At 37.6% G+C, this 10,796-nt stretch overlaps 1 protein-coding gene across 1 annotated transcript; it reads right to left on the minus strand.

The window, feature by feature from the left end:
* Positions 1-2,365: 2,365 nt before the first annotated feature.
* LOC139118175 (uncharacterized) lies at positions 2,366-10,114 on the minus strand. Its single transcript, XM_070681472.1, has 8 exons — positions 9,874-10,114; positions 8,435-8,545; positions 7,202-7,447; positions 6,745-6,892; positions 5,672-5,894; positions 5,103-5,298; positions 4,039-4,214; positions 2,366-2,689 (listed from the first exon to the last, which is right to left on the minus strand). The coding sequence occupies exons 1-8, from the start codon at positions 10,040-10,042 to the stop codon at positions 2,411-2,413; spliced, it is 1,548 nt and encodes a 515-aa protein (XP_070537573.1). The 5' UTR covers positions 10,043-10,114; the 3' UTR covers positions 2,366-2,410.
* Positions 10,115-10,796: the final 682 nt, after the last annotated feature.

Raw genomic sequence — 10,796 nt, forward strand, 5'->3', positions numbered from 1 at the left:
AAACAAAACCAAGTTTTATGTCGGATGATGGGCGGGAAATTGTTGCGGTCTCCATAATACACGGATTGAAAACAATTCTTGACTGGTTTGGCTTCAAATGTGGAACGGAACAGAATTTCCATCAATTTGTTGCCAGCCAGAACGACTTGAGTAACAATCGATTCAAATCCGCGATTGATCACCATATTGGATCTGCACTAGGGAAAGCAGGTACAGTGAAATGTTTGTTTTTGAATGCTCCAAATAGTTCGTACGCAGTTATTTGACTGTTTTTTCAGCATTTTTGGCCCTTGTATCAACCAAAGTTTCTGTTTCAAATCCTCGGAGTTATGAAATGTTGAGTATTCAGCTTATCAACACAGCCTCTATAATGTGAACAGCAGCATAGCTATTGTTGAAAATAGCGTTGATCGCGATCTCAGGTTTGTTACTTAATATAGCTGCAGGCGCGTCAAATTTCACTGCTTGAAATCGGACAAAGTTCGTTGTTGCATGCGTTGCTGTTGTTGCAGCTTGAAGTTTAAGCCTTGTATAAGTGTGATTTAGTATTCATTGTAACATTTGCAGGTGTTATTTGGTTGTATTTGCGGAAAATGCAGACAAATATTAATTTTTGCATATCAATGTCAGAAATAGACGTCGTTTGCTATCAGCTTTATTGGATGCAAGTCCGGATTAGAGTACAGTTGTCAAAATATCAATGCCAATTACACATGCATAGGCTGTCTTGACAAGCAATATTCTTTGAATGTAATATAAAATGGGAAGTTGGACAAACAAGTGTTTGATACACAGAATTCAGAAATAATAGCCAAAGTCATAGCTAATGGAGCATTGAACTCAACAGGAACTGTGCTGAGGACTTGCCTTACCTTTATTTCTTCAACGTTTTGCACCTGAGCGCTGTTTACAACAAATATCTTCATGATGCATTCCACATCACCTGGCGGCAGTAACATGAAATCGCTACTTTTTTCCGTGACGGGATAATTCAGATTAAAACACGTGCTCAAATGATTCGGACAGTGACATAATATTGGGCTGCATTCGCTCGTCTTCAACGTTAAGAGAAAGGAATATAAAAACAATGCCTATTAATGGATGACTTATTTTGCTTTGGCGACTAACTCATTCTTTACCCATTTAAGATAACGTTGTTATACATTGCTTGTAGGTGACTTCAAATATTCTTTCAAATCTGAGCAACACATATTCATATTCTGAAATCATCGTTTGTGTCGTAGCAAAGTATTTCCAAAATGATATAGACTATATAAGAGGAAAGTACAAATAGTAGTCATAAGTTTCACCACAGTCGCTTGTCTGTCCGATCGGGAAATGCAATCGTAATGAATCACGTATCATAGTATATGACAGAATGCATTACATTCTCATACAGGTTTCATTGTTTCCGTCATGTGTCCTTCCGCAAACACCGTCGTCTTAGTCGTGATATCGATAAGCTGCCACCGAATTCGGAATATTCCACTCTCTTCGTCGAAAGTCTCTATCGAAATTCTACAATAAATAGGATATATTGCTAAATTACGTGTTCAGGAATTCGACCTCAGTACGGAAAAGACAGACAGACAGACAGACAGACAGACAGACATCGAATGCAGACTGACACATGTGACAACTCCAATTGGATGCAGAGAGAGAGAGAGAGAGAGAGAGAGAGAGAGAGAGAGAGAGAGAGAGGAGGGGGGGGGGCCGAGAAAGGTGATACAAATTTATTCAGAAGTCAGAGTAACAGAGATAAATGGAACGAAAGGGCAAAGTCTTTTTTTTTAAATGAATACAATTCAAATGCAAACTTACATATATTCGTTGAAGTCCATGACATGTGAGCCCATCGACACGTTTTTGCCATCTGCATCAAGCATTTCTATGCCACTGATCGCAGGGGGCGTTGTATCGATGTGGAAAACTTCTGAATCCTCAGCGACGTTACCAATGACGTCATAAGCTCTCACCAAGATTTTCACCTTATCTCCATGGTCTGTATCGATGGTAATTTCTGCTTCCGTCTGTCCAAATACAAGAGCATTTTCTTCTAAAAAACAGCAATATCTTGTATTTTTATGTATATTTATGACATGGCATTCGGTTGTTTCCTCGCTGTATAAAGTTGCAGTACATAAGGATTCCAACGACAGCGAATCTACATTTTAGAAACATCATTGACGTATGAATAACATTTAAAATGAGTGATAGGAAAAAGGAAAGAACACGTGATTGCTTGCATGATCGTTGTCACAGCGATTTTGTGTGTTATGTGACAAGGGCAAATCGGAGAATAGCGACCGTCTGTCGATTTGGCTGGAAAAGCTGAAACCTGAGTCCTGTAGGAATCAGTGAATTTTAGCTAAGGTTAGATTTATTTGTATCTTTTGTGAGAGACGAGATTTTAGAAAAGCTTTTCACTTACCGCTGGTGCTGGAACAGCGAGCCATGTTGTAGGTTCCACGTCACGTTTGTCTCTGGCACTTGTTTGGATCAGACCAACTTCAAACTTCGTCAGGCCATCGGCATTAGGAATTGCTTCACGTGATCTCGATGATGGCGGTTGGCCGGTTTCTTCGTCATATACGTCGTCCAAAGGTGGCGGCATTTCCTCGATTTCGTTTAAAAGCTTACCCTCCTTGTAATAGTTGTTGACAAAATGACCATTCCATGTAAGTTTGATCTAGAAAAGTAAACAAATCAGTAAATAAATAAATAAATAAATAAATAAATAAATAAATAAATAAATAAACGAAATGATAAATAATAAGCCAACCAACTAAACAAACCAACAAAACCCAACAATTGCCCTACCACAAACTTAAGCAATTTTTTTCTTAAGAATGCGTATTCATTTGTGTATCTAGTACAACATATTAAAAGTATACCGGAATCTACATAAGGGAAATATGTCTAATTTGTATAAATCTAATATGCCAGCTGTCCTGCAAATAACATCGTTGGTCATATGTCACATGTTAAACAGGCTATTTAAGTGATTTTAAAGTCTAAAATTACTTATTTGGCACGGGGAATCATTTTGGAGATGTTGTTTTTTCATAGGCACAGTGTTAATTTGCATAATTCAAATACAACTGCCAACATTCCTACAAAGTCACATTTTTGTCTGTATATCAAGCTATAAAAACAAGCTATTTCAGTGGTTTTTAAGTTATAGCATATATTTTGGCATGTACAAACGATGTTTAGGGTAGAATGCTTTGCACACTGGCACTTCATCAATTTGCATAAAACCTAAAAGCAGGCCAACATTCCTACAAATGACATTTTCTAGTCATAAACCTCGTATTAAACAGGCTACTGCAATGAATTTTAAAGTTAAAATATTTTGTTTTGATCATGCAGAAACACTTTTTGGGGTTTAATGTTTCACAAACGCACTCAGATGATTTGCATAAATTAAATATGGTTGCCAATGTCTCATTGCTTACTAATATAAATAAGTTTCTGGTATATTTTTTAGCACTAGGAATCTATCAAAAAGTAAATGACAGTCACATTTGATTTAAGCAAATTATACATTTCCCGAAGGCAGATTCCTGTAATTTTTTAATGCGTTGTTTTGAATACCTCTCGAACTTGTATTCTGCAGCAAAAAAATCTGTTGCATTTTGTGGCGGGTTTGATGTCAAAATCTCGCAGATTGACTGGGGTATAGCCAGACAAGGCATGGGAGTATTTGCGAGGCCGGGGTCGGGGCTCTGTTGAATTTTCTACAGTTCTTCTGCCATATTGTTGATTTCTGTGACAAGAGATGCAGCAAGAAACTGCCATTTTATGGAAATTTATTTTGATATGAGTGCAAATAAATTAAAGATCGTGATCATAGGACGAGAAGACAACCCGCATTCTCAAAAGTACAGTGATAAATACTACGGTCTTCATGCTTCTTACCCAATGAAGATCATTTCATCATTTTAAGACGCTGGTTTCGGGTACTACATGATTGAAAGAACTGTCTGTGATACAAAAATACATTCCAAGATAAGCGGAAAAATACAACTGTAGTACCTTTCCTTGTTCAACTGCAAGCCAGTTAACGTTGGCATAATGAGTTGCTTCTCTAGCGGTAATTGGCGCACTGTTATCGATTTCCGTTGAGTTTTGGTTATCATACACTAGGAATCTTCGAACTTTGGCGGCGTTTCCAGCTTTGTCGAATACGCTCAGAATAATGGCGTATACCCCTGTGAATATAGAGATGGTCGAAAAAGACAGCAACATGAGAGAGCATGAGCAGTAAAGTAATGTTTACGACATCGCAATCAACATAAAGGGTCAGTGGATAATTAACCCAAATTGTGAACCAAGCTCAACGAGTTTTTTCCTCGAATGTTTAGAAGTGCGTCATGCAACGAGGAAATTACGCTGTGAATTTCAAGTTACTGGATTTTTCATATAAACTAGCTTTGTGTCTTATTATACAAGAAAAGCCACGTTCATCATTTGAAACTCGAGCGTCCTTGTAAAAAGCATGCAAAATGTAAGAAGAACAACTTTAAGTTGCATCATGGGAACAAGTGCCAACATCGGAACCTTTATGTAAGCGACACAACATTGTCATACTCATCGGCAAATAATCTCTGCCGTGTCACGTGACGAAACGCCATGATAGATATTTTTGATTTTTATTCCTTACAACGTGAATTTGTATCTTCCCAATATTCCTCGACATCGTTGTCACCGCCGACACAGATGCTTGAGTCATATTAGTAAATTTGATCTATCCATTTATATTAACTTATTGTAAAATGAGTTAAAGAGTATCTCGGAAATTTGTGAAAAGAATCATAGGTATGTGTGATAACATCTGACATGGTACAGTAAGACTATATTAAATCTGGTAATTTGTCTTCATACTGTATCAATTTACTTTTAAACCAAGAAAACATCAAATCTCATATTTTACAGGCAGTATTGTACGCATCGACCAACCACAGGAGTAACAGCATAAGCTTACATGCGTTTCCCGAGGGCATGAGAGTCGCCCAAAATAGTCTCCATAAAATGAATCACGACAAAAAGTTTTGGTGAGGGGTGTTACTACATAAGATGTTGAAAGGGAAATACAATACCTCTGTCATTGAATATCAGATTTACAAATGACGACGATAACGGAAGGCTATCCTTGACCTGGTATGGACCGGCAACATTCATTTCAAGTTTACCATCGGGACCCGCTGTCAGTCGGTATGACTCGCATTTGTAGTGGCTTAAACCACCTAGGTCATCGTGCCAGTCCGTGGGCACCCATTTCACATCAACAATTTCCTGAGAAAAACACAAACAGGTAGTGTAGGACATAGATTCTTCAATAGGCATGTAGAACGACACGACATTTCGTCACGGAGTTATAAGATTAGTTTATCTGTGGATGCCAGTCTACATTTACCAGCTCGTTTTAGAGCCCTGCTGACTTTGTGAGCTGTGCGTAGTCGATTTGAACTAAACAAAACTATTGATATCTGCCGCGCCGATAACCGCTGATAACCAAGACGGCATAGTCATTGTTTTATTTTTTTTCTGTTGTCAATTCAACCCAGCGGTTATTTAACTTAACTTAGACATCACAAGCGTTTTCAATTTTAATCAGTTTTTGTTGATATCCATAACAGATTATCGAAATGTGGTAAAACTGACTTACGGTCTTTCTGTATGGGTTTCCAATATCTAGTAAGTACGCGCCACATGACATTGACGGTTTACCGCAGTGATAGGGAGCAAGGAAGTCAAAGTGAACTTCTGTCCTTATACTTAGATAGTTCGTCTCGTACTCTCGAGGAGGGTCTAACGTGACTACGCCCTCAATGTCAAAGTTGTTTAATCTGATGAATCCGCCGTTTGTTGCTATGACGATGATCTCCATTCTGTGGAGGGAAGGCATAGACGGATTCAATATTAGGGTAGTATATAACTCGAAAATGAGAGATTTAAACTTTCGCTAAAACTTTCTTCGAGAAATATTTCGACCACTCACTTTCAAAATCAAGAATTAAATCTTAGGACACCGTGCAAATTTTTGTACTAGAAAAAACAAATTACCTAGATTTACCTATACTTGAAATTCAAAATGGCCGCCGTCTCCGTGTTAACTCTATTGGGAAAAATAAAATGTGCGATTTTCGAAAATTAAGACGGCAAAAATATTTCTTACTCCAAGAGTTTTAAATTGAGCCCCAACAAGTGGCAGATCAGAAACGAATATTTACGTTTTGGGAGTCCTTAATGATATCTGTGCCCGAGGCACATTCTACCTTACATTGGCATACCAAAATGCTGTCTTGATTTAGCTCGTATTTGTGAAAAGTCTAAACTTTTCAAATCTCCATCGTCTCCCCAAGCAGCCTCACATACCGATGAAATTTTGTTAGTGATATGATGCAACAAACAAGTTGTACATGAATCTCGGTCACACGGCTTCTGTCACGTGTAAGGTTCTTTATAAGATTCATCCTTACTTTTGCTTTTAATCAGTCATTCGATCTCTTTATTCTCGTGTTACCATTTGCTCTGTCACTCAAAACAGGGAGGCCAGAATCACTACATTGTGATCAAACTGTTGTGTTTGATTGTCTTTCGGATATGTTGTCTTTCCTCCCGCCAGCATCTCTAGTTTTGCTGAACGAAAAGTGCGCGAGAAACATGTTTAATAAATGGGTAACGGTTTGCATATGAAAACAGTTCGGTAATTGTAATGTACAAAACATCATTACTTACAAATCATTGTGGTTGATTTCTGCGGTGATGGTTATGGTATGTTCACAGTTTCTCGTTTGTACTTCATCGAGTGGAACGTCAAAAATGTCTATGTTTAGATCTTCGAATGACACACATTTACTTGAGCCACTATCAATAGTTATATGCCCTACAGAAATCAATGAGAATCAACAACCAATAGAAATGTGTAATACAGGCGTACTTCAGTATGTATGTATGTATGTATGTATGTATGTATGTATGTATGTATGTATGTATGTATGTATGTATGTATGTATGTATGTATGTATGTATGTATTTATGTATGTATGTGTATGAGTGAATGTGTAATGTATTGATACATAGATTATGTGTTTGCATGTTAATGTAAACTTACGTAATTTTATTTCCATTCGTAGTGTATATGTCTCCATGTATTGCATATGTCTGTCTTAGTCGAAATATATTAATATCTCACCTCTCTTCAGAGTCAACTGCAGTTCAGCGTTAATAATACCGAAGACAGTATCGTTCACGTAAGCTGGTGTTTCAGTGTTGCTTAAATCGGGCACGAAGCTCGTTACCCAATCAACAACCACGCTCTCGGCTGCAATAGGACAGTACTGAGGCGCGCCAGTACTGCAGTCAAGTGTGCTCGGTAAATAGCCAACACCTGATCTAGTGAAAGTACCGGTGCATTGGTCGATGGTGGGGTTTGTATCGACTGAAGAGAAAATGTACAAATATATATTAAAGGAAAAGTTCACCTTCAGCTTATTATACTCTTATATTGAATATATTAAAGTGGAGAACACTTCTATGCGTGTTTTTACTCGTAATATCTGCGTTCATAACATTATTACTGTGTCTATATGGAGGTTAAAAAATCATTTGAGTACTGCCATCTTGACTAACAGTTTCGCAAAGTATGCTAAACTTCGTGTTTCAATGAGTTTGCTGGGGGGTATTACAACTAGGGGGTCCAAGTGGCCTCGTTGCCAGACGTAAACACTCCAAGTGGTAAGTATTGTACGTCTCAATCATCCACAACGTTACATTGTCAAGGAATTTTCACGATTCCAAATCCGAAGGTAAAAAACAGAGTTATGTTAAACAGTAGTTGACAAATATCGGCATTGACATTGTCTCAAAAACTACAAGTACATAAACAATTTACTAAGCATTTCCATCAGTCCAATCTGCGCGCCGATTTACTAATTGAACGACGCATTTTTAGTGATCTGTGTTTAAAACGTGTGGATATCAAGCGATTGGGTCAAAATTGCATTTTCTTTTTTCTAACTTTCGTTCAGCACCTTTGTTTGTTTGTTTTTTTTGATAAATTAATGCTACATGAACACACGTGTCGCATTGCACTATAGGGAACCCAGAAATCCGGTTTTTATTGTTTGTATTTTTGTTTATGTTTATTATTCATGTTGCTCTAAAGATTTCGAAATGAATTTTGTTCGATATGAACAGCAGTTAATTTTTTATGATAAAACATGCTGAAATATTGTTTAACTGTGCACAACCTGAACTCTGCTTGCAGCCACACATGACCAATCATTCGAGGAAAGTATTTTGTCCATGAAAGAAAACAAGAGACTCCTTGCACTAAAGGTACAGAGACTTGTAAGATGATAAACGATGCTGTTTGGTATGTCAAATATTGAAGGAAGACTGTAAGACAGAATTTTATTGTACTCACTCCTCAGACAGTTGGGGCCACTGAAGCCCTCTGCGCAGACGCACGTACTCGGATCACCTGGACAGGTGCCAGGATAACAGAACCTGCTGTCAGGTCGCCAGGAGCACCGCTCTTATAACAACAAAAACAAAACAATTTATAGAATAATAGGTATGGTTTTGAATAAAAGTGAACGGATTAAAAGAAACAGAAAACTAAACAAAGCAGAAGTTTTGACTGATTTTATATGCAGTGGTTAACTATAATGTATACGATTATGTGTCCGAACCCAAGAAACATCTCTGTAATCATATATGCTCTAACGCCGTTTCACCACTTGAGGCGCTATTCAAATATAATTCACATAGATAAAGCTCATAAAATGTTACGCAAAAGGGTACACCTGTGGTTTGTGGGCGTCGTAGTCTGGCAAAGACAACCATTGTGTGAAAGTAGTTAAATTGGCGGCAAGCCAATACGTTGCGCGGTTGTTTATAATGTCTACAAATGTTTCTGCGATCGTGATTGCTGCAAACATCCGTTAAAATATTGGACATTTGGGGTTATTATGGTAGCTAGATACCTTATAGACACTTTCAGATTTTTATTTTCTTCCTCAGTTATAGAAGTCCCAAAAAGTATATATTTTCTAAAAGTCCTGATCGTGGGAAGTCTAACAGTGCACAGTACACTGTCATTATTTATATAATAGTCACGTGACAAACGTTTTGCTAAACCTTAAAAATCGGTTTTTCCTGGCTGTAGCGAACACGCTGCACGATTTCCGGTTTAAATTTATGCATTAAAAAGCCCTGGTAATACCCTCCAAATCCAAATCTGCGAGTTCCTTTCATTGCCTTTTAGTTGTGCAATATTGAAAGTGTTAGACGAGGGTGCTTTTCAATGAATTGAAATTGCCGCGCCATATAATTTGAATGAAAATTCGGAGAAAAAATCGCAGACACGGATTCGATGGGTATTGCTACCTTAAGTTTTCTCGAAAGTTTCAATCTGATAAATTCTTGAATATACCTTATATTCTACGTCATATTTTAATGTTTCCGTTTTCTTGTCGTTTTGATTTTGTTTTTGCTACATGACAGAGAACGAAGAAAACACATGGGAAGTTTCATATTGATAAAAAGTTTAACATAATTTAAAACTGTGCATTCTGCGCTAAAAGAATATGATCTGAACAATAGCAAATTTTTAATTCGTAGAGACCTGCATTTGCTGTGCTAGAATGGTTATTGATTAAGGTACACTTGTCATCTTGAACAGTAACAAATCGTCTAGAAATCTGGAACAAAATTATATATTGATTCTCTTGAGAATAGAAGATTTTGTTAATATACAATATCACATTAAAGGAAACGTGATCCGTAAAGATAATTTCTATGCGTCGAGTCAGTGGGAATAGGTGTCGTAAATGAGTATACAAAGAAAGGATAACCAGTTACTTGTAAGGCAACAAGTTTGAGACAAGTAAGCAGGGCAGATGCACTGGCTTCCGTTAAATGTACCTCCGTTAAAACATCGGTCTGGACACGTTGCGACATCATTTTCTCGTGTACAGATACCAGATATTCTTCTTTCCCTGAATCGAAACATTGTTCCCAGCCACCACATGTCCCGGTACAGCCACTCCAGCTAGCCCATGAACTCCAATAGCTAGAACTCGAGCGGCAGCCAAAACAGATCGATGAAGTGACAAAAAAGATAAGCAAAGGTTAAAACCGCTTCATCTTGTTCCGAACCTAATAAAATGCAACATGAAGATCCAAATATCACAAACCATTGCAGTCTTTGGGTACTCCCGTCTCTGGAAGAGACCAGACTTAAAATTCAATAGGTGAGTCGGACCCTTCTTTGATGAACATATTAATCAGCCTTTTTTAATCACTGCATCAAAATTCATAAGAAAGAGAAGCTGAGAATAATAATGCAATTTAGGAGAATGACCACGTTCTTATTCACAACAGCTGTCAAACTCTTTAATTCAAATATTACGTGTTTACCTGCCATGAAGCAAAGTGACATCGCCACTTTCTTTCACGATCCATTCAATATCAGCCAATCAAAACGAAGCCTTTAGTCATAAATAAATAATTTCAGTTGACGGAAAAAACCTTAGTGAAAAACAAGACAAACCGGGACAACACCCGCGAAGCCCTTAAGTTCAGCTGACAAAAGAACATCTGGAAATCGACAAGCGTCGTTGATATAGAAGATTTAGCAATCAAGTCTGTACATACACTGGCGTACATTAGACGTTTGTTGACATGCTTCCTATTTGACAAGTGATGTATCTCTGACTGACACCTCGAAACTGGAAAGTCCCACGACCATTTGGAGTTATTCCCGCTTCATTTTAGATTCCGGG

Source organism: Ptychodera flava, chromosome 2 (assembly GCF_041260155.1).
Source record: "Ptychodera flava strain L36383 chromosome 2, AS_Pfla_20210202, whole genome shotgun sequence".
NCBI classification, from domain to species: Eukaryota; Metazoa; Hemichordata; class Enteropneusta; family Ptychoderidae; genus Ptychodera; species Ptychodera flava.